Source organism: Lichenostomus cassidix, chromosome 4 (assembly GCF_008360975.1).
Source record: "Lichenostomus cassidix isolate B80296 chromosome 4, HeHo_3.0, whole genome shotgun sequence".
Classification (NCBI taxonomy): domain Eukaryota; kingdom Metazoa; phylum Chordata; class Aves; order Passeriformes; family Meliphagidae; genus Lichenostomus; species Lichenostomus cassidix.
In genome coordinates, this window is record NC_139484.1 from 60,057,571 (window position 1) to 60,082,589 (window position 25,019).

General features: G+C 38.1%; 1 protein-coding gene across 2 annotated transcripts in view; it reads left to right on the forward strand.

Moving 5' to 3' along the window:
* Positions 1-25,019, forward strand: part of CTNNA2 (catenin alpha 2) — a 448,404-nt gene that overhangs the window by 84,975 nt on the left and 338,410 nt on the right. For both annotated transcript variants that reach the window (XM_085059503.1, XM_085059504.1), the window contains exons 3-4: positions 6,198-6,393; positions 22,430-22,596. In XM_085059503.1, the coding sequence (XP_084915629.1) occupies positions 6,198-6,393; positions 22,430-22,596 (363 nt within the window). The remainder of the gene's footprint in view (positions 1-6,197; positions 6,394-22,429; positions 22,597-25,019) is intronic.

Genomic DNA, 25,019 nt, shown 5'->3' on the forward strand with positions numbered 1-25,019 from the left:
CAGAAGCTAGAATTGCCAAAATCCTAACAAGATATTGGAAACCTTTCTGCAGGAATGGGATTGTTTGGTTCTTAAAAGTGAAGTTTTGCAATCCTGCCAGCTCAGAGGCAGAGAGGGAATCTTGTGATGGATGTTGCTGCTTGTGCTGCCAGTTCCAAGAGATGTTCAACTCTTGGAGTTACCAGTTGGGAACTGCATGGTGTGAGGAACCTCAAGGAATGAACAGGAGCAAGTGAATCCTTGGGAAACCCCAGGAATATAAATCTTCTGTCTTTCATCAGTGGAATATTAACATAATCTCTTTTTCCTGTTTACAAGGTAACTCCTGGAATTTGTATTTGCCTTCTAATTAGCATCACAGTCCTTTAGTGCCAATTAACAGGAGAAATGTGTCACAAAAGGAGAATTTAAGAATCTTTGCTCCTAATTTATTACAAATTAGAGGCAAATTGTATTATGGGAGATATTTTATTGGCTTAATTTATGTTGATTCTTGTTTCAGTTGTGGGAGAGTCGGTGAAAACATACTGCAGGTTTTCATGGCTGTTGTATAAATTTTTCATGAAGATTTGTAGGAGGAACATAACCATGATTCTTCATTTAATTGTGTTTTTCTATTCTTCTTTTTCTTAACAATATGTTTTGTGGAAACATATTTCAGGTTTGTATGTCTGTTGCAGAAACTTCTGATAGTTTTTCGGGAAGATTTGTAGGAGGAAAGTAAGTGTGGGGTGGTTTACTTATTTTTTATTGGTTTTGATAGCATAACAAGTAGTCAGAAATTCCACTGAGAAAGAATACTTGCTGAAGAACTTAAAAATACTTCCTGAAGAACTTTAGAAGTGCCTTATATAATATTCATTTGCACTGGCCAGGATGTAAACCTCTTCCCGTGGTGGGAGCACTGATAAGAAAAATACGAATTAACAGCAGCAGCGTTGCTATCTCCAAATTACATTCTAAAGGTACATCATGTGGACAGAACAGAAATATGCAAATTGGCTCAGGAATTAGCAACTGGCAGCAGAAATGTGAATCTGAGCTGCTCGCTGTCCTCAAGCTACACTGGATTAAAATATCCTGGCTCTAATCAGTGTTGCCTCAGTTATCTGTGAGCTTCCCAGCCAAAGGTAGGTGTGTCACTGGCATATTTTAGCACCCCAGCTAATAATTTATGCATTAGAGAGTGTAGTCTGCTTATTTATGAATTCCTCCAACCTGCAGGTGTTTGCAAACACTGAGGGGAGCTGGAAGGAGTACAAAAAGCTGGGTTAAACCACTGGAATTCAGGCAAAGTTCTATTCATCAGTGAGAATCCAAATATCCATATAGAATAGAAAGAGAATTTGGGTTTTATGAATTAGGTAGACAGCTGGTGCTAATCGTGCGGAGATAATTACAAGAGTTAATTATGTAAGCTGTTATGATTTATGGGGTAAGGACAGTGGCAAATTACTCAAGTTGATAGGGAAAATTGAAGAACAGTTATTATCAAAAAATGGAGTTATATTACAGGCTGAATCATGCTCAGCAGAACATCTGTGTTCACACATATTGGTGTAATAGAGAAAAAGCTTTTTTTTTTGTGCGGCACTAGAGAATAAGGACAAATATGGGAAAAAACCCAACAAGTTATCTGCTCCTCTGCACAAATATGGAAAAAATCCAATTTAGCTGCTTTTCTGTTTTGTATGTGAATAAAAAGTAGTTGTTGAAAGCATTTTCTCCTGAATTTTGCTCAGTAATTCCTTGCAGTTGGAGTGGAATCAGCTAATGAGCTACTGCTGAGAGCCACATCATAACTTCAGTCTTTGGTATGCAGAGCCAGGAATTTATATGGCAAAATTCCACCTCTGTTTGCTCTGCTCCTGGATGGTCCAAGTGAAGGTCACAAACACAGTGCTCAGGTCTGTTCTCCACCTCATTTTGAGCAGAGAATCAAACCAGTTCTTCCTGCAGCCATGCTGGTGCTTTAAGCCACAACACAATCTGCTTCTCTCACTGGGTGTTTTGAAATTTTGTATTTATAAACTCTTCTGCCAAAGGAAACAGAAAAACCCAAACCCAGCCATGAGACATTTCAGAAAAAGAGAGTTTGGTTTTGTTTTGTTTTCCAGACAGTTGTGATGATTTTTTTTTCCTTTAATGAAATAAACTTCTTTTGGAAAGAGGAGGATTTTGAGTGCTCAAGGGGGTGATACCATTGTACAACCAGTGAGGCAGTGAGGTGGTGCAGTGGAATTGAAGGGCAGCTGATATCCAGAAGTGAAAAGGCCCTTCCACTGAAATGTCAGGGCTGTCTTTGCTCAGGTCATTGAGTGTTTCCAGCACCTCAGTGATCTTTAAGTGTATGAGAAGGGAGGAATAACTCGTAGCTGTTCACATTCAAGAAATGCCACTGGGAAAAACAGGTAATATTTACTTGAAAATACAAGTGACATATGGGAGAATAGAGAATTTTTTTTTTTTTTGCAAATAATTAGTGATCTTTCAGAGAAACCCTTTTACATTGATTTCACCTGTCACAACCAGAGCCAAGTATTTGTGTGAATGGTTTTCATAATGGACGTGTTTGCAGAGCTGTTTGATTTACCTGCTTTGGTTTATTAGAAACAAAGAAACAAATAATTGCTCTCCACCCTCCAGAAAAAATTCCAACAGCCTCTGTCATTGATATTTGAATTTGCAGAATCACAGAATCGTAGAAAGATTTGTGCTGGAAGAGACCTTTAAGGTGCAGTCCCCCTGCCATGTGCCACCAATGTCCCCAAGCCTTTCTCCAAAGGGCTGTTCTCACTCCTTTCATCACCCAGTCTTGTGCTGAAAAAACAATACCAAGGCATCTGTCCCAGTGAGAAACCACAAGGATTAGCAGGATTATTTTTTTTAAAAAATCCCATCAGTATTTTCCTAAAGAATTGTCAATACATGCATATTTTTAATGTGGTTATGGAAAGCCTTGGGTAACTAATGCAATTTGAGCAGAGATTGAGGAAAGAGAAGTCGGAGGGGCAGAATTACAACTCTTAAACTTGTGGTCCACCCCTTTCAGAAATGTGTAGGGAAGTCAGTTCAATTCAGAGAGCCAGGAATGTTCTTCTGTGAGCTGGAGCTGCTGACAGGGGATTAATTTATTGAGTGTGTGATCAGCTCTGTCCCCTTTCACTTCTGGCATTCCCTGCCTGCACATGACTTCTGCCATAGGGAAATCCATGCTAATAGAATTTTCTGCTCTCAGCAAAGACATCCTCACCTTCCTTTTGTGCTGCTGGAGCTGTGTTAGGAGGCCTTAATTCAGGATGGGGCTGAACTATTAATTAGTGAAATTTGGTTTTTCCAGCAGAGATCTGTGCTAGGACTGTGTGGAGCTTCTTTAATAAAATAAGAGAGCAAGGTTCCCTAGTGTGATCACAAAGCCAGGATCATTACAGGGCTGCCAAATGAGCTTATGGTAATTATCAAGTGATATATTTGATAATTGTACAGAATTTTGGGTGACTTCTGCATTAATTAGTAACAGAAGCTGATAGAGACATTCTTTTCTTTGTACCAGTATAGGTGGGGTAAGATATTTAAATTAAACCAGTTAGCTGTAAAACCCCACTGGAAGACAGAGCTATGTTAATAAGGTAAAAGGCTATTATTATTTTGTCTTCATTTTTTTCCATGCAATTGATAAAATTTATTAAATTTGTAGGTTATTGGCTTTTAAAAAATGGGAAAGAAGCTAATATGCCATGGATTTTTCTGTCACTGTGTCAGGAGCCTTTGTCCTCTGCCCTGTCCCAAGCTGACTTTCCTGAGCAGGAATTCTAATTTTGGAAGAGACTGCTCTTTTTTAGCCTTTCAATTGGTAATTTAATGTATTTAAAGATGCTGACACAAGGTGTGCAAAATGGCAAGATTTCAGTTTTTATGAGTGTTTTCCTCCTATAAGAGCTCTGTATTATCCACAGCCCAACCTGTTAGTGCAGAGACTGGAATCCAGAATTGCCCTTTTCTAAGGGAATGTCCTAACCCCACGTGGAGGATGATTTCTCTCCTTGCTTTATCTGAATGCTGTTGATTAGACAGGGCAGTGAGATGTTGCTGTTCTTGGATTTCATGCCAGTAGATCTTGTTTAAAATTGTAAAGCCTCTGCTTCAAATTTACAAATCATTGAGCTTCATTGGCAAACAATTTCTCCAGCACCACTCATGATCTTCTGCTCTCTTGCTGCCACATCTTAGACTCTTCCATGGTCATATTTTAGTCCCAGCTTTTGACATGATGGGAATTTAATTTTTTTTTCATCCTAGAAACAAAATAAATAGGAAGAGCAGCAAAACTTTTATGAAGGAATTGGGATCAAGCAGACTCCATCAGCATTTCCTTTTGGAAAAGATGATTTACTTTGGGGGTGCTGTTTCCTACCTGTGTGTTGTAAGAACTGGTAGCAAAAGTCTCCATCTTCTGTGGCAATTTGGAATTTCCTGCGGGCTGTGTTAGTTCTGGACTCAGCAGCTCAGAGAGTTACCAAAGGTTTTCTGCCAGTGCTGGGTTCTCTTCATCTCTAGGACCTGCAAATGCTCATCTGCTCTACACAGACTGACACAGAGATCCTTCACTGAGAATATTTTGAGCATTTGGAGACAATTCAAGTGATTTTTCTCTACTCCTGCATATTAGGCAGCACAAAGCAAAGCAATTGTCTTATTTCAAAAAAGCCTTAAAGAAAAGACCATTAAATATTCTATTTAAATTTATAATTATTTCCATACTGGGAAGTTCTGATCAACTTTTCTTATTGTTTGATGGTGGTTTAGAATTACTTGCATTTCTGTAGGTGTCCATAATTAGATGCCAATGACAACAATCAACTACGAAAGAATCTCCAGGAAATTTCACAAGGAATATTTGCAAGGGAAAGCTAATAAGGAAAATATTATTTCTGGATATAAATTATGGAAAAAACCCTCAATATGATGGATTAATACCACATTCCAGTAGCCAGGCAGACTCCTTCCTGAAAGAGGGCTCTGGAATATATTTTCTTCTCCCAAGGAATCCATGCATATGGTGTTTTCAAGCCCTGATTATATATATAGATAGAGCTATAGATAGATACAGATACAGGTACATATATTTATTCTTCCATAGTCTGTAGTTTTTAGATGTGATTTGGAGAAAAAAAAAAACTAGCTTAAAGAGCAAAAAAATGTAGCACAAAGAGCATGGTAAAAGGCTTTTTGGTCAAAACTGTGCCAAAGACCTTGTCACTCTTCTAGTGACAGGGATGACAATGAATTTGCAAACTTTTTAAAAATACTGTGGTTTTTAATGAAATGTCCCTATTGCAAAGGCATTTATTTCCTTACAGCAAATGTATGGCTTACAACACTGAGACAACACTTCAAGTGCCCTGGTTTGTATCCTGGTTCTGGAGAATTGCATCCCTGAGCATTATGGATCCATTGCTGTTTTTCTGTGCATTTAACACCCAATAACATCCAATTCAGTATTGCTGTTTTACAGAGAAGCAGCCTGGCACTGCTGCAGTCACGCAGGATTCCCTCTTTAATCAGTTTATCGACAGCTCAATAAAGAATTCCTTCAGGAGATTCTTCAAACATGGAAGCAGAGTTTCTTTCTGTTTAAATACTGATAGGATCATTTCACTGCCTGCTGTGGTTTTATGACAAAATATTAGGAACGTAGTGAAGCAATACTAAGGCAAAGAGTTTTAACCTGTGTCATCTTTGCATACCTGTCACGTCTGGAAAACAGCCACAATGTTTTTGTCACCACTTGCATGTCACTGACAGTACATTATCTCAAGGGACAATTGCTTTTTGAATGGTTTCTGACCCTTGTGTGTTCAGGTTCCATTTTATCAGCTCCTTCATTTTCTAAAAATGAAAACCAGTGACAAAAATGATGCTTTGGCACCACTGCACCTCCGTGCCTGGTTCTTATCTTTTTCTTTTTGCTGCTTAGCTGTGATTTTCTTAGCCCAGACTGAGGAGAGGTTAAAAGGAAAACCCTCCTTTGAGGGATGTGCTGCTGGATTTTATACTTCCAATTCTATCTATTCAAAACATGTAACCACCACCTCCCTTCCGGGGCACAGAAAATAGCATGAGTATTGAATTAGGTGTTCCTATTCGTAGCTGGGGAATTGTTCAAACTGACAAAAACTTGTTTTTCTTGCCCAAAGGTAACAACACTTGTGAACACGAGCAATAAAGGACCGTCGGGCAAGAAGAAAGGGCGCTCTAAGAAGGCTCATGTTTTGGCTGCCTCAGTGGAACAGGCCACTCAGAACTTCTTGGAGAAAGGAGACCAAATTGCTAAAGAGAGCCAGGATCTCAAGGAGGAGTTGGTTGCTGCAGTGGAAGATGTTCGAAAACAAGGTATGTGGGACAAGAGGCTTGATGGGACAGAAGCTTTGCCCAGTGCCAAAGCTTATTGTTTCATTTTCAGTCTGTATTTTATTCTGCTGGGTGACAGGATGACACAGGATGACAGTGTTTTTTTCACTTGGCTAAATCTGAGCAGTGGTTTGAAGCCTGTGGGTGCAAATGTGGAATTAGTGTTAAAGCACATATGTTTCTGAACAATCTAGCAATTATCAGCCAGATAAAACAGCAATATAGCATTACTGGTGGTTTCAAATATATAAAAAAATATTAAAGCCTGAAAATACTGAGATAATAGCAGTATTAAGGGAATTATTTTCTGGGTGTTGTTGATAAAATAAATGGATCCTCACGATATCATCCGACAATTTTCCTTCAAAAGATAAAATGGGTATCAGATGCTTTCAAATTTACCTGTGTGGTAGGGGAAAAATATGTTTTCAATATATGCTTATTAAAAAATACTCAGTTTTATTGACTTTGATTGTAATTATCTTTATTGCAGCAGAATTAAGTACCTTTCAGGTTTATTCCATTGTAAGTCCTATAATCTAAAGATACCATCTGCCAGTATCATCAGCCCTGGGTTTTAGAACCACACTGAGAGATCTCCAGCTGAGATTTCAAACGGAGTCTAAAGGATTTGGGTGAAAAGTACTGATTTTCAGTGTGTTACTCTCCTAGAACTCATACTATGTTTTTTTCATCTTGTGAAAATTGGGCTGAAGTGATCACATGAGAAGGCAGGGTTAAATTTTGTGTATATAAGCACTGATTAGTGACTATTCCAATGTATTCTATCCCAAGGCTATTTTTTCCTCCTCTCCACTGTATGTAGATTTGATTTCACTGTTTTCCTGTTCCTGTGTGGTTTGGGTTTCCTTAAATATTCAGTTGCCAGCATGTCAGAATAAATTAAGTATTTGCTGTATGCTCTGTGTACAGTGATATTCCAACAATCTAATGGGGGTTTTTGGGTTTTGTTGATTATTTTTTTTGCTGGGTGTTTTTTTTCTTTGTTTTTTTTGTTGTTGTTGTTTTTTGGGGTTTTTTGGGTTTTTTGGGTTTTTTGGGGTTTTTTGTTTATTTGTGGGTTTTTTGTTTTTGTTTTGTTTTGTTTGTTTTTAGATTTTTTTAAAGCTGATGCCTGGCTCTTCTGGCATTAATTTTCATTTGCCAACTGCTTCAGTTTCCTGTTGTGTACATGACTTATTTTGTGTTGTGTCAAGTTGTAGATCAGCATATTCAGTGGTGGCACAAGTGCCCATGATCTCTCTGAATTCATGACACTCACCCTTTTGGATTTACAATGCTGATTCAGCTTCTCCTCAGGAGCCTTCTACTGAGTTAGAGGCATCAATCTAAACTGTTGCACACTCTTTATCTAGGCTGAATTTCTGACTTTTTAAATGATAGTGAGACTTTTACTCTTCTTTTTTTAACCTATATTTAATAAAAAAAACCCAAACAACAACGAAGGAGCAGAGAGGAGAAAAAAAGATCTTAAACAGTGTTACACAGAATGACAGAGACATTCATCTCTTGTCAACACTGCAGGCTAGGAAAAAAGCCTGTCAGAAAAGTGGAGCAGCTTTTTTTGGGGCTGTTCAACATGCTGCCATAACGAGGAGAGCAGGAGACACCACACACCATTATTAGCACCCACGAGCCGTGTAAACGAGAGCAGCCCTGCTGCGACGTGAAATGATATGTTTAGCTCAGTGGCATAAAGAGTTGGATTAATGAACTGAGGCTGTGTTTTCCTGGCTGATTTCCTGGCTGGGTTCCAGCTGGGATAATTACATCGTCAACCTAAAAATGTCTCCGGCAGTTACAGCTGGCTCTGGGTGTGCTCCTCATTTCCTGCCCTGCTTTGCTGGGGACTCTTATATACTATTAAAGGCAGCAGTTCACTCCAGGGACTCTTGCTTTCCATTGATAGGTGTGGAACAAATGCTCTGTATCTTTCCATTGATAGGTGTGGAACAAATGCTCTGTATCATGTGCAAAATGCTTTGGAATGAATGGAAGTGCCTGTGGTGTTGAGGTTCTTGTTACTTCTGTAGTGTGGAAGAGTAAATTCTGTTGGCTTTAGAAAACTCTGGTGATCCACTGGTTTGATTTACAAAGCTGGGTTCTATAAACACAGAGAGCAAAAAGAAAGAATTTTATGCCTGAAGCTCTGTGTGTGTATCTGTGTATCTTGTAATGATTCCATAGTAGGAACACTTTGTCCTTATAGTTCTACACCATCTAAGTGCAATTTTTCAGTTTCTGGGCCATTGAATCCTTTGCTGTGTGGTGTTTATTCTGATATTTTTAGAATTGTGTAAAAGATCTCCCAGATGGGCCAAAGGAGACCTGGGAAATGTGGGTGTTTATCATTCATGTCTTTTTATATCAGAGAGGAGGGAAAGCAGACAGACCTGTGCCCATGGCAGGGGTTGGAACTGGATGATCTGTTAGGTCTCTTCCAACCCAAACCATTCCATGACTCTGTGACCATAAAGAGTGAAAATTCAAAGCCTGAAAAGTGCAGGAAAGTGAAGAACTTACAGGAATAAAAAGTACAGTATGTGCTACACTCACAGCATAGGTCTCTAAATGCAACTGGCCTTCCATTGATCAGTAGAGAAGAAGGAAATTCCCTGTGGAGGAGAAATTCAGGCCATGATTGACACAAAAATCTATCAAGACCTGCAGGTCCACCTGGGCTCAGGTTTGATTAAATTTATTCAGAGGCTGTCTGGGATGCTGCAGAAAGCAACACAAGGAAATAGGTCATATTCATGTAAATTTATTCTATCTGGTAAATGGCTTTGGCAATGTCTGTCTCTAGGTGTGTGCTTGTGACTGCCTGATTTTAATGTAATTTTCCTGGAAGTTTTCTGGCATATAGCTGAAACTTCCATTAAAAACATGATTTAGTCCAGCAGCTGGTTGTTGTGTTTCAAATGTTTTGCTTTTCAAGCATGGTAGATAAAATTTCACACCATAATCTGAAATTCATGCTTCAATCAAGGGACAGAAAATAGCTGTTGATGTTTTTCATGTGTTTGAAGACAGGGTAAAGTTGAGGTAGACTTAATTTTTTGTTCATGCAAATTTATGGACATTATAAAAAAGAATTTGATCCATGTACTCTGTGACTATCTGTAAGCTTGAAATTATGGGTGAACATCTGAGACACAAAAGTGACTTTAACTTTCTTGGCAATGTTTCCTCCCTGATGGAACACACTTAAAAATAATATTTTTAGTGCTTTAATGCTTTTAACCATCTAGTTTTGAAAACTTCTTGAAGGAAGTTTTAAAAGTAAATCCTATGAAAGATGGTTTCTAGAGAAATACAGAGAATCTAGAATAATTTCCTCTAGAATCTAGAGAATATTTTTTGGGCCAAAACCCCCTAATCTTTTCACTTAAACATATGTTCTCCCTATGTTTATTTATAAACCTTTTCACTTAAGTATATGAAGTTGTACACTAACTTATAGAAGTTAGAGTGTGCTAGCTTTTGATAGAGAAAAAACTGTATGAGGAAAGCAATTAGTGGAGAGCAGGTTTTTAGAAAATCTAGAATTTCTGTTTGTTCTGAAAGGTGAAGTGGGGAATGTGGGTAGTCCTGCCTAATGGGAAAATGAATCTTGGGCTGCACTTTTGAAAGAACCTGTGTATACAATAAACACATTCTCTTTTTTTTTTTCCAGTAATAACTGTGATGAGGTGCTCTGCAACTTGCTTTTTGTCTGGCTGATAGCTCTTGCCTGGTCTGAAAGCTTTGAGCACCAAGATTTGAAGTCTTCTATTCAGCAAGTTCCTGGAGCTGTGGCCTGAAAACTCTTATCTTGTTAAAAAAAATATTCCTTATCTCTTTTGAATTGCTTTTTGCGGGTGGAAGTGACTTCAATTGTTATTTGTGTTTGCAATGTTCCTCCTCAGAAATCTGGCACTCTAAATGTCATTCCATGCAAACACCCTAATGCTGCCTCTTTCAGACTCTTTTCCATCCATTAAATATCTTTCAGCTCTCCTTGAACTGAGCTGCAGAAAGACATTAAAATTCCTTTTCTGAAATGATTTAACACACTTCTGATGAAAAAGCAGATGTTGTAGAGCATCTCCAAGAATTTCTATACAGAAAAGTGGTGTCAGGTGTTCCCAAAACCAGGAGTGAGGCTGCTGCAGCTCCATGGTTTCAGTTCCAAAGTGGGATGAGACTGATGCTGTGTTTCCAGTAGGCACATGAACACAAACACACATATACAGATTATACATGTAAATATATGTTATATGTATCACATACATATACATAGTTTGTATGTATATATATAGATTGTATATATATATATATATATATATAGTTTGTCAATACATCTGACCACACACATCAGCATCAGTTACTCAACAGTCATTATTTTATCATTCCATGAGACACTGGAACTGTCTGCCCAAAGAGGTGGTGAATGCCCCATCGCTGGAAATATTCAAGGGCAGGTTGGACAGGGCTCTGGGCATCCTGGTCTAGGTGAAGATGTCCCTGTTTATTGCAAGGGGACAGAGTAGATGACCTTCAAAATCCCTTCTAACCCAAACCCTTTTATCTTTCTGTGAAACAAGCCCAACAGCACCAGTGCCTCATCCTATTTCCCTCTGCTGCTGATCAGGATTGATCCTTAAGGAGGGAACTAAAAGTAGAGAAAAATGAAATGCACACAGGCATCCCTGCCCATGGCAGGGGGTTGGAAATAAATGATCTTTTAAGATCCCTTCCAACCCAAACCATTCCATGATTTTGTGATTTTCTATACACATTTTTTAGGCTGTTGGGGAGAACTGCTGGTGATACTGGTTCTTGGTAAAGCCAGCTGACTCTCTGAGAGCCTTTGCTTCTTCTCTGTGCTGTTTCCAAAAGATTTATTTCTGTTCCAGCCTTGGCTGGAGCTTTTCTGGTATTCATTTCACTTTCCAGTATTTTGTTTAGAGCGCATGTTAGTTTAAATTTATGGTGACTTACATTTCCTGGGTATGTTTGTTACAAAGGGTAGTTGGTGTATGATGTATTGCCTGAACACGACAGTTTGAGACAAATTTTGCAAAAGCAGTGATAAAAGCTTGAGAAGTAATATAAATTAATATATTTGGTGATTTTTTTATACTATATTTATTTATATTGCCTTGCTTGGAGATTTTATTACTATTGTGGCTTTATATCAGGGAAGAATAAAATTGCTTTAAGATGTCGACTTCTGACAGTTGTCAGAAATAAAATTATACTCACAAACTGGAAGTTACAGAAATAGTGTTTCTTCCAGAAATATTTGACTTGAATTTTAAAGTTCGATCCTGAAATTACTTTGTTCTTTTAGAAGTAATATTTCTGTTAAGAAAGGTTTTATTTGAGAAAGGAATGCAGAAATGCAGCAGAATTAAAAGATAAAAAAATATCCCCATTAAGGGATTGTAACTAGGCCATGTTTTGCAGTAAATATTTAACTCCACCATCCATTAGTATGCATGAAGTTTCTGAATTCAGGTCAAATTTGGAGAATAGTTTCACTAGGATTTAAATTTAAAAAATAATAGTAATAAAAAATAATTAAAAAAAAAAACTCTTACAAATTGGAATAGGTACCACAGGCAGTTATCTACAAATTGGAATAGGTACCACAGGCAGTTATCTTGCGCTGCTCTGTCTTCCAGCAGTAATTCCCAAACTGGGTAGGCTTAATCCACAGTGAGTAATCCTCAGCAGCATTTAATGTGCAGCCTTTTCAATTAAGTTTTGAGCTAACCATGAGCAATGTTCTGCAAGGAGATGTCCCCCATGCATGAAATCTGTAGTTATGTTCCCTCTTTGCGTAATTCAATGTGGAGATTGGAGCTGAAGTCTCTGACCCTGCAGAACAGTTCTGTGAAGCTGCAGAGCACCACAGGGTGAGCATCTCGACCTCCCCTTTTGAAGCTGTTCCGGTTTATGTGTTACTGAAACATCCTCTGAGTCGCAGCCAAGTGCTGGAGATGAAATCACTGTTGATTCATTAGGCAGAAATTCTGAACTGAAATTCTTTTTCTTCAGCATTCAAAAAAAAAAGAAGAAAAAAAAGAAGGAAATGAAAAAGGAAAAGTTTGAGTCACACTTTGAACTGGAAAATCAGTTATTTTAGTCTGTCAGATCGAAAGTGTTTGGAAGGAAATTCCTTTTAGCTTGGCACAGGAGTGACCTCAGATGACTGTGTAGGCCAGTGATGGAAGTTTTTAGCAGAGCAAAGGAACTGAGAGTTTCACCAGCTGTCTAATGATGGATAGGGAAACTGGTGGGAGATCTGGAGAGGTGCAGAGACTTTGCCTGGGATATTTAAATTGGGAAGCAGCTTATTGAAGGGAGAAAGTCAAGAAGATGGGCTTGAGATTTGGTCATTGCTTTATGCTTCCATCACTGAACAGTGAATTTTGAGTCTTTCAAAAACTAACTGGAAAATTAGTTAAAAAATCACAAAGAGTGACTTTGTGATGATTACACACATACAGGAAAAAAATTACTAACAACCTTTGACAAAAAGATTTCTTTCCATTGAGTAAGTTTTGTAAAGGAATTCAATATGAAAAAGTGAGGTTTTTGACCTCACTGTGAACATTGAGTGTTCCCAATGTAATTGTAAATACATCTGTGATTTAACTAAGATACAGGGATCTTGGGTTCAGATCCATGTTACCAGGATTATTTCTACTTAGTTAGAAGGAGCAATGGCAGGTTTAGCTGAGATATTAAGGGAAATTCTCTGCAGTGAGGGAGGTGAGGCCTGGCACAGGCTGTCCAGAGAAGCTGTGGCTGCCGCAGTGGATCTACCTTTCATGGCAGCTTTTGCTGAAGGCAGGAGCTCTGCTTCAGAGCTGGTTGTTTAGGGTTTGCAACCACAGCCACTGGTAAAGATGCACTTCACAATTAGACAGTGTTTCGAGGTGAACTTGGCAAGCTCTGGTGGCAGTGAGAAAAGCGAGGAGTTCCTGGGGTTAGGTCGCAGTGTCCCTGAGCAGACAGGAAGGCCCTTTTATCCCCACACACCACAGCACAGCGGCAGGGCCTGGAAATGGCAGCAGCGATCACCAGCAGAGGTTCAGGCCCCAAACGAGCTGGAAAATCCTCATCTGCCTCTGGAACTGCTCTGTGGGCTGTGGCATTTCTGGTACGCGTTGCTGCCATGTTGTCTCTCTGTTCCTGAGGGCAGCGGTTGCCGTTCTGCAGGGTAAAGGTGTGACGCCATCTCCCCTTTGTCCCTCAGCCACACGGCCGCCTCAGGCAGGCGCCATTTGGGAACGGTAATTCCAGCTTTTTGTGTCTCACTTCGTGTCCGTGAGAGTTAGGAGACTGGGCAGTTCTGTATCTGGCATTATTTACTGATATCTTTTGCGTGTTGCTATTCCCTTTGTTGGTAAACTGGTTTTTTTTTACTTACATCTACTCATATTCGTTCCTTCTTGCTGGAAAGGGATTGGTGGGAATTAAGGCAGGTAACTCATTTTTGAGTGCTCACCTCTTTAAATGGTATTAAACCAAGATGCTGCCCCTGGAAGGGTTTAAGGCCAGGTTGGATAGGGCTCAGAGCGTCCTGATGTAATGGAAAGTGTCCCTGTCCATGGCAGAGGGTGGAACAAGATGAGCTTTAAGGTCACTCCCAACTCAAAACATTCCATGATTCTATGATTAGCCAGTGGCATTTATTGAGAACAACACAAGCAGTCCTTGGAGCAATAAACTTTATCCGGGCATCTTCCTTGCCCCCCTGCTCAGTCCTCCTATTTGCCTACAGTACGTTTTGTTCTGTGTTCTTTATTTTTGACTGCATTTTCCATGGCAGTCATCCAACTTCCAAAGTTGTGTAAAAGCTTCTTTCTCCCATACAGATTAGGCTTTAATTTTGGATATGGTTTCAGAAAGTGGTATTCGATGAAAGAAGTATTAAAAGTGACAGCATGAAAATTTGAAATATACTTCCTAATATCTGAGTCCTAAAAGATGCTTAGTCAGTATAGAAAAGGCTTTAATTTATTGCCTTTCCATTTACCATTTTGAACACGTCTTTGTCTGAAGTACATTTTTCACATACTACAAAGGCCACTATTACTTTACAGAGTGAGGGAATATAAAATGTTATAATCAAATAACAGGCTCTGCTTTCCTCTGAGATGTGTCAAATTATAGCATTCTGATCCCCAGCTATCTTGTTCTCTCTGTTTTAATCCCTTTATCAGAGACAAATTCTTTTTAGACTTTAGATCTGTGAGATACTCCAACTGCTGTTTATATATGAACATGGGAAAAGGAGCCTGTTCTGTAAAGCTGATGGAATTTAGAATTATTTCTATATCTACTAAAAATAAAATTGTAGGCTCTCCACTGATTTTGATTCAGGATGTTTGCAAATCTCATTCATCCATAATTGTTCCCATTGACTTTCAGAGCTGTGCCTTTTTTTTTTTTTTTAATGTTTTAGTTGTAGATAAGTGAGTTCTTAAGCTCTGTTCATATTATGTGATTTCTACACTATGTGATGAAATATGTGGTTTTTTCTTCAAAAATATGTCACCTCTACTTCCTTTCATCTGTTTTTGGTGGACTTCATGGTTTTAAATAGCTCTTTATTTTAAATATATAAATATTATTTATTCAATATTCAGCTGTCTGAACAGAGAATTTGGCTGGACCTTGGGCAAAAAAGGAGAGTCTGTGACCTTTGTGAAAACTGCAAGGATGTTTGGAGCTCATGCAGGAAGAAAATTGCAAGGGCCAAAGCCTCGCTAGAACTTAAACTGAAAACTGCCATAAAAAAAACCCCCAAAAAGTATTCTATAAATACATGAGTGACCGGAGTAGGGACAATTTTGGGGGCTTCATTCTGCTCCCATCCCTGCCCTTCAGCTCTGAAGGTTGGGTACCTGGAGGACAACTGCTCTTACTCTTGGAGACTGAGGCAAAGAAGGAATTTAGTACCTCAGCCTTTTCCTTATCCAGTAAAGCATGGAATCATGCAATGGTTTGGGATAAAAGGGATCTTAAAGCTCTTCTAGTTGCAATCCCTGCCTTGGGCAGGAGCACCTTGCACTAGACCAGGTAGCTCAGAGCTTCCTCCAGCCTTGATTCTCCTCAGCCTCCCTGCTGCCATGGTATTTATAAAGGACAGTCCAAATACTCAACCAGAGTTTTTTCTTTTAGCTATACAGACTTAGACTAATGATCGTTTCTATCAGTTCTCATTAAAAATCTAATGATAATCATGTCTTGTTTATGAGCCTTTTATGGTGCACAACAGCAATCTGCCTTTCTGTGTGTTGATGGTGGGCTGTAGATTAGTTTTGTGTTTTGGTCTCTGCTCTGGAATGTAAATTCACACCATGAAGCTCAGTTATCTCATTATCTCTCTGCACAGCAGCTCTTGAAGTTTTTAAACTTTCAAGCAGTGTGTATAGTTATATAAAGGGCTGTTATATTAACACATAGGTATCACAACATACATGTGAATTCCCATTGAAACTGGCAAATAACTATTGGGATACTAAAATGTTGCCAAGTCAAAATCCAATGAAAAAAATGCTGTAGTCTTGGAAAATTAATTTTTAAATGTAACTCCCAATTTTGGAAAGATAAAGTAAATTTTCATATAGGCTGATGCTTTGAGCATGATTGGTAAATTGTTTTATGCTGAAAAGAACAACTGCATTGGGTCTTAAATACAGTTTTTTTATAAACAATGTGTCCAGGTTATATGAACAAATCAAAGAAATTAAATAAATTTTTAAAAGGAATAAAATAGCACCTGCTATTTGTTGCTCTGTGTAAACCTGGAAATGCTCTCTTTGTATTGTTTTTTCTCATTTTTTTCCTCATAATTTTTTTTTGTAAGCCTATACCGTAGATTTTCCTGTGCTGCTGACTGTCCCTGGTCTGCTCCTCTCCTTTCTTATGCCCTCTCATATTGGAGTATCTTTCTGAATTTCTATATTCAGATTTTTTCCTATTATTTTTCTCTCTTGGCTGCAAACCCCTAAATTGTCCAGCATTAATGTGCCTGTTCTCTTAATCCCAGCCGGGGTTGTGGGAAGGTTTTTTTTTACTTATAGCCAGATTAAGCAGTTCCCCTGCTTCTCTTACTGCCTCTGTCAAGACACTCAGATAGGATCTAAATGTAAGGAAAAGCATAAATTAAATTAGCAGAGATACAAAACTGACCCTTAAAAGAATGAGGGAGTCGATAATTTAGGGACTAGGGAGTGATCAATCTCATCATCAATCCTTCCCCCTTCTCACAGGGCTTCCCATGAGCTGACATTAGCAACTTGCTGCTCCTCTTTTCACAGATCAGTAGGATTTTTTGATAAATTTTGTTATGAAAATGTGTCTTGGTGGAAAATACTAACACTTTGAATTGAAGCTAATCTCAAAAAATAATCAATTTCAAATAAACTGTTCATTGGGTATTTTCTTTTTTACGTGATAACAAAAAGTGATGGAGCTGATTCTAATTATGATTTTGAACTTAGTCCATGGTGCCTTGGGCATAGATGGAATCTACCCTTGAACTTGCTTGGTTGTATAGTATTTGTTAACCTCTTCCAGCCCCAGAATGAAAACAATATCCAGAATGATGGAATCTGTGTGCCTGATGCTCAGTGCAAAGTCATTTTCTTGGACAGCTTCCTTTTCCATGCCTGCTAGGAAATTTTGGGTGGTTTTCAAATGTTGTTCCCTTCTATACCTGGAACATTCATTCAAATTTATTAAGGGCAGTTCTATTTAAATTCATAAATTGTTATGCAGAAACCCATTACATTATTAAATTCAATATGTTAATCATTAGGATGTACAGATTTTTCTTTGTCACATTCATTCATTTCAGTCCTTTTTTACAAGAATTATTTTAATAAATGTACCTTGCACAGTTCACTGGAAAGATGGCAACTTTTCCTAGAATTTTCCACTGTAGTTTCTTCTTTAGGTGATGAATATTCTAATAATTTTGAATGTGCTTCATGATGCAGCTCTGCAGCATTTGGGTAAAGAAGAATATACTTTAATTAGAGATTTCAGATTTTTAGATTTTTCAGTTTAGTTTGTCCCTCAAGGGTGTTAATCCATGGAGTAACTGAGTTGCAGACAAAGAGGGATTAGAAATGCTAATGTATCCTCACATCCCAAACAATTCAGTTTTGAATTGAAATTTAATTGGTGTTTTATTGTACTTAAGTGTATCAGTGATGTTCCAATTGCACTGCTAATCTGACTATTAATTAGAAAAGTTCTTTCTAAAACATAGCATTCATGGATAAATTGTCTTACATTGTCATAGATATGTGGCTAAATATCTTAAAAACTCTGTATTCTTGCTATTTTACTGTCCCTTAGGAAAGAAGTAGCTAATTAAAATTACATATTTTAATGGTCTATGAAGTGAATAATATGGTGTCTTCTTGTATCTGAGAGAGAATATTGAATCTAAAATACATACTAGATTTAAGGATATCCATTGTGCTTTAAAATGCAGAGTGATTCATCTTCTATCCCTCTATCTAAATGTTAAATGTAAAGTGAATCAAATTGAAGTGAACTGGGTTGTCTGTACAATCAGTTCCAGAGAGATACAGCTCTAAGAGCTGAAATGTGATGGGAAAAGATCAGGCTTGATCATGGATGGCCTTTTGTGGCCTTGAAATCCATTAAAACGATGGGAACAGTGGTCATTCTCCCACAGATGGAGAACAAAATCTCAACTGCAGGAGGGAGAGGAAATGAGTTTTGGGAACACAGCAGTAAAGACGCAGAAAAAAAGGTGTTAAGGAAAGTGAAGACTAAACAGCCATTCATGTGAAGCTTTTGGAATTCTGAATAGAATTTTTAATGCATATTTGTATTTGGATAGTATGCAGGATGAAAATGCTCTACAAATTACTTCCCACATTCTGATAATGTCAAATAGAGGTTTATACTGAAATGAACATGTTTAGTTGTGGAGACTGGATTTTAAAGTACTGTAAACAAAATATGATGTTTTAAGAGATGTGGTAAATAATCAATGTGATAAATGAGGTAGGAGGAATATAGACAGAGAGAAACCAACCATCCAAGACCAGATGAAGTTGTTATTCTTAAAATTTGACTGTTGAGATGTATATTGGGATGGACTGTGAGTGGTCCTGCTCTATTTCATGAATTTCTAGACTAATCCAAAGGGAATAAAATTGCAGATCTTTGCATCCCTGAAAGGTTTGCTTTAGTTTCTTAACAAGACAACATCCATGATGAAAGGATTAAAAACCTGCTTATGTAATTGAAATATGCCTTATTAGCAATTATGGGTTCTTCAGATCTATCATGTCATCAGTTAGTGTCATCATCACTTTTATATGGAATCTGCAACTCAGTTTGGGTCTATATATTATTATAATTTAGGATAGCTTCATAACAGTGCTTTTGCTCTAATTACAAGGGCAACACTAAAATACTTCAATTATGTCACGGACCAGTTGTTCTGTCTTTAATCTTGGACATGTAGAACAGAAAGAAAAATCTAAAAGAAAGGGATTAATTAGACTGTAGGTTTATTAATTTCTTCCATTTGAGAACTGCTCAGGAGTGGTGCATCCAATCAATTTGTCATTGTTCCGTTAATTATTTCCAGGTGTTTGGTGTATTGTCAGCATCCCCTACTGATCATAGCTGTTCTCTAGATTGCTGCTCTGTGCCTGTCTTTTGTCTCTTAATAAACACTTCAAGGCTTTGGAAGAAAATGGCATTTCCTCTGTCTATTAACCACTGAAAGCCTTGGTTCATTCCTTTCCTCACAGGTAGATGTTTTACCTTAAGTCTGCTCATGAAATTTCAGTAGCTTTTTTGGTGACCTTTGCAATCACCTGTTGATAGATTTCTGCAGTTATTAAGTTCTTGGGGACATGGTGAGGTGGTTGTAGTGTCCTGGGCAGGGCAGGATCTGGACTCAGTGATACCTGTGGTTCCAACCCAGGAGATTCTGTGGTTCTGTGAGTATTCCTCATAGCTGCAAATCGTCCTAGAAACCTGCAGTTCTTACAGTTTGTACTCCAGAGACAGAATTGTTTCGTGGGGTTGCTGTAATGATTGTGGAAGTGGATATTCTGTGCAATTAGAGGGGACTGAAGTGCTGCCTTTAATCTGTCAGGACTCCTCACAAAAATGCACAAAGCCAAAAAGGGACAATAGGAACAAGAGTGGAAGTGGAACACAGTGAAGTTGAAGGACAAATAGGGCATGAGAAGAAATGGATTTAAATTATCTGCAAATACAGGCAGCGTGGCATTAAAGTGTCTCTCTAAAGAAAAGAACCTGTCAGATTCTGGAGTTCATTTTGGAATGAGTTTCCTACTTCACATAGGATTAATTGGGGTTAAATATCTGAGCTGTTTCTAAGATGGAAGCTTGATAAGTTTATGAGTGTAGCTATTATCATATGGAGATCATTATTAATTATGCTATCACACGACTGACTGCAGTGGCAAGGAAGCAGACCTGATGACTCCAGATGTCTGTGTTTCTTGTGTCGACCCAATTTTCACTGAAAGTAATTTAATATAGATTACAGAACAACTTGAAATGAATTTGGAAAGAAATGGGTAACTGAAAGTAGAGTTGACTTATTCCAGATAAAAAGGTTTCTCTAAAATATAATTGTGCTAGCTGAAGCTCCAGTGTTACCTTTGGCATAAGAGTGGTTTGATAACATTGCTTTAGAAGGATTAAAATATGTTAATTGGCACCGAGACAGACGAGCCTTCCTCCTCATAGCTGCCAGTTTTTTTGGTTATTAGATTCTAAATTATGAACTACTAGGTATTTTTAAGTTTTAAATGACCTGCTGTGACCTTTTATATTCACAATTTTTTGGTTTTCTTATTTGATAATTATGTTTAATACTTTTTGCTTCATTATTTTGGAGATTTATTTTACCTAATGTGAGCTTTCCAAGGTTAAATAGCTAATATAAGCTCTTTTTACTGTTTTTTTTTTTTTCTTTTGACCCTTCTATGCATTTTTCCTCTACCCATGAGTGTTGATTTTCCAGTCTTTTTGCTAGGGATCTCCCTGGATATTCAAGACTCAGAAGATAATTTTATTTCTTGCTTTCCAGGTGCCACTGGCTGATTATTGAATATTATTTCTTTCTTTTATACTTCAATATAAATATTTATCTGAAGCTTGACACTGCTAATTTGGCAGAAAATGCTAAAATCTCTTCAGCACTGAAATGGAAGTTAAACAATTTGCAGGCATCTGATTGCAAAATCCAAATCTTGCATTGGCTGCCATTTCAGCCTAGATTTCTCTAAAATTCACTACTTCCACTTTATATGAGTTTTATTGCTGATTGCTTAGAATCACTTCCATCTCATCTGAACCTAACTTAGAGCTTAAATCAGGGAAAGCCTTGCTGGGATTTCACATGGTTGTGTGTGTCCCCTTGGGCTCCATCAGCTCAATGTGCTCCAAAAGTGCATTTTGGAGCTAACTCTCTTCACAAAACTGCGATAGTTGGTTTCCTTCAATAAATAATTGAAGGGAAGAGAATGCCTTACAATGTTACACTGGTTAGATGAAGCCAGTCATCCACTGGGATCAAATTCCCAGGTTAGGAAACTCAACATCTAACCCTTGCTTACGTGCTGGGCTCTCAGCTGTTCTGTGCTTGCTCTCTATCTCTCCTTTTACATGACATATTTGAGTTACTTACTCATAATAATAATATTTAGAAGTTTTATTCCCAGTTTTTAGCCCACTCTCAGCCAAGAGTTGTTAATAAATTTTTCAAATAACTGTTTGAATTAAAGTATGTGTCAGAAAAATCTTTCTGGCCTCAGAATTCCTTGCTCCTAGTTTCAGTGATTTTTGGCACACAGGTAAAATGCATGGGAAGGTATGGACAGCAAACTGTGGTCCTCCTCCACAGAAACCTTGTTTTCTGTTTTACTTTGAATTTCAGCTCTGTGATGCTGAGCAATATAACATTTATATGTGTTTAGAAATTTGTTTTGTTCTCTTTTTATCTGACAATGATTGTTTGGTAAATGTCTCCTAAAAACTTCTTTGAGATTTTTGCCAACCTTATGGAAAGCTAAGAGGAGTGTGCTGCCTTAGAAATGAGCCGCTTGAATTTTATTTTGAAATTGTATATTATCAGCTTATCATCCAAGATACACTGCTTGCAAATTATAATATTAACGTGCAATCCTAATGATAAGTGCAATAAGAGTTCTGATGGGAAATAATCACTGTGGCCGTCTAAAGTCTCTCCCCCACTACATGTTTTGTCTTATGGGAAGTTTTGCCATCTATGATTTTTTTAATGTTGTTGTAATGGTCTTAAAAGACATGTAAATATGCTTTGATTTCACATTAGAAGTACTTTCTTTCTGAAAAAAAAGCACTTCTAGTGCACTGCACTGGAGACAAACAGAATTCTTTTTTAACAACAGCAAAGCTTGGGTTAATATAAAATCTATGAATCATAGCAAGGCTAGGAGAGTTTCAGTTCAGTCTGGAGAAGAAAAGGCTACGAGGAGGCCTTCCAGCACCTTCCAGGGCCCAAAGGGGCTCCAAGAGAGCTGGACAGGGACTTTGGATGAGGGCCTGGAGTGACAGGACACAGGGAATGGCTTCCCACTGCCAGAGGGCAGGGTTAGATGGTATATTGGGAAGGAATTCCTCCCTGTGAGGGTTTGAGGCCCTGGCACAGGGTGCCCAGAGAAGCTGTGGCTGCCCCTGGATCCCTGGAAGTGTCCAAGGCCAGGCTGGACAGACCTTGGAGCAACCTGGGATAGTGGAAGGTGTCCCTGGGATGGAACTGGATGGTCTTTAAGGCCCCTTCCAACCCAAGGGTTTTGCAGTTCTCTGTTTTTTTCCCAACAGCGCTTAGTTTAGCTTTTAGTGAGTTATTTATACTTTCTGGAAAAATAAAAATAGCAAAACTGCAACCTAACCAGATGCCCATTTGTGTCTCCAATGGCAGGAGAAACGATGCGCATTGCCTCGTCGGAGTTTGCGGACGATCCGTGCTCGTCGGTGAAGAGAGGCACCATGGTGCGCGCTGCCCGCGCTCTGCTCTCGGCCGTCACTCGCCTGCTCATCCTGGCTGACATGGCTGATGTCATGAGGCTTCTCTCACACCTCAAAATCGTAGGCCTTTTTTACCTTCTCTGTTGGGTTTGCATGCTTTGTGTGTTGAAAAATGGGGTAAATCAGCTAGGAATGGAACTGTCCCCATTCCTTATTTCTCACTGTTTTTTTCTTGAAGTGCTGAAATGAGGTAGGAGTTAACACATTTCTGCATTAGTTTCAGTCATTTTCTAATTCTGAAGAAAGTAATATTTGGACACTTAAAGCAAAATTTGTCAGATCTCTTGAGTGACTGGACTAATACTGCTGTTAAACATCTCTCTGACCTAAACTGGAGCATTTGCTCCCCTCACACCTTATCCCAGTGCTTACTTCTCCCAGTATTGCTATCTTGTGGCACAATTTAGGTACTACAGTTGTCTACTCTTCTTTTTTTCTCTGCGTGACTTCTGAATATATCTAAAGATTGAATATCTAATTTGGAGTGAGACAACAGTACAATTGTCTAATCAATGAATAAAGTGGAATTAAAGATTGCCAGATAGTTTGGGTAGATTTATATTCACTTTTGACTGCCACCATTGATGTTTTTATACAGGAGTATTAAAAGGATTTTCAGTTGAAACTGGGAAATGTATTTTTTCCACCCTCCCTAGCTGTTGCACTGTTACATTTTTATTGCATAAACAAATCAACAAAAACCTCTGAAACAAAACAAAATTGTGCAGAAAATCATATCCAGAGTATTTAAAGCCTGCAGAGTGCATGTGTGAGTTTAGCAGAGGACCTGGAGAGTTGCTCCTTTTTAGCAACTGTTCAAAAAGTATTTTCTTTTTTCTTTTATTTTTTTTTAAACTTGTCTTTTTAACAGTGTAACTATACAACAATGTCATGTTCTGGAAAAACAGTGAGAACCCTTCAACTTGCAAGCTGTGCAGATAACCTGAATAGCTGGAAAACAGTTTTCATAAGGAAAGAGGCCGATTTTTCGGCACAGTGAGCTCTGCTCTAGTGAGCAGAATGCTGCTCTCAGAATTGTCAGCACATGGCTCTGGTTACATGCAGTGTAAGCAGTGTCTCTCTCAAATATGCTTTTAATTTTTCTTCTCCATAATGCTCCATGCAACTGTAATTCAAATTGTCCTTTCCTAGCAAGGCCAACACTTAAATATCATAAAGAACAGCTTTTTTTTCTGAACATTATTATGAGAATTTCTATTCAAGCTCTTACAGAGGCAATGAGAAATGCTGTTCTCACATCTGAGATTTCTTTTGCAGCAGAGTACTGTGTAATGTAAAATACAAATGTCCAATGCTGGTTTGTAAGTGGGTGTATTTACTTGCACAGTTTGCACCCTGCATTTGCCAGAGCAGTGTCTGGCAGTGTGGTTTGTAATCTCTGCATTTATTTGATGCTATTACGAGTTCTGTTTCCAGTAAGTCAGCAATCTCTGGTTGTTTGCAGCAAAATTCAACGTAAGGACCTTAACTCTGAGTTTTATTTTCATGTTAAAAAGGGCAATTTATTTCTGAGGATTAAACATGTAAATATCCTTATCTTAACCACTTTATAATGCTAACTACTTTGAGACAAATAAGTTACTAGGGTAAAAAGTGGTTATACTATTCAAAATTAACAAAAGAACAGCTCTTTCATTGACTCAAAGGTAACCTTGAAAGACTGGTGTAAGTTAACCATAAAATTAATGAACTAAAATAATTCTGCATGTCAAAGTAATGAAGCCTGATTTATGCTGAATTGTACTGTAATCAGTTTTCTCTGAAAGCATGTCAGAGGCTTCCCAGGAAATGGTGCATTTTAATTAGTGTTTTAGAGGGAATATATGCAGGTGCTTTCTGGAAGAGCTCTTGGTCATTGCATTCGGGTTATCTTCTTCACTGCTAAAATTAGGAATAGTGGTCATTGCAGAAACTTTGGTGAGACATTAAAAAACCATCTACCAATATAGTATGTGGTCATGCTCTTAGAGAATTATGAATCTCTCGTAATTAAGTCCGGGCTAGTTAATCAGAGAAACAGATCTGTTCAGTTGAGAGAAGTCATGTTTTCTCAAGGATAGGGAACTCATTCCGGTATGAATCTGTAAAAAAGAAATTATGATAGTAATAACATAAATAAAAATATCATTAAAAAGGAGCTTTTGCTCCTGTCCTTTCTAGTATTTCTCGTAACTGGTTTCTTAGTTTTGGAATTCTGTGGTCTTGATCCCTGACTGACACGACAGAGCACAATCACCATCTTTTGAAATCTGATTATCAGAGTGGAATCTCCGACAAACTTTTCAGCAATTCTGTTTAATATGGAGCAGGACTTAGAAAAACGTGTGTCAGTTTGTCATGCCTGTGGCTTGCCGTTACAAACATACCAAAGATGAAACTTGCAGGTATTTTAATATAAATGTTTCTTGATAAGAAAGGAAAATGTTAATATTTTGCGAGAAGTTCTGCAAGAGCAGATTATT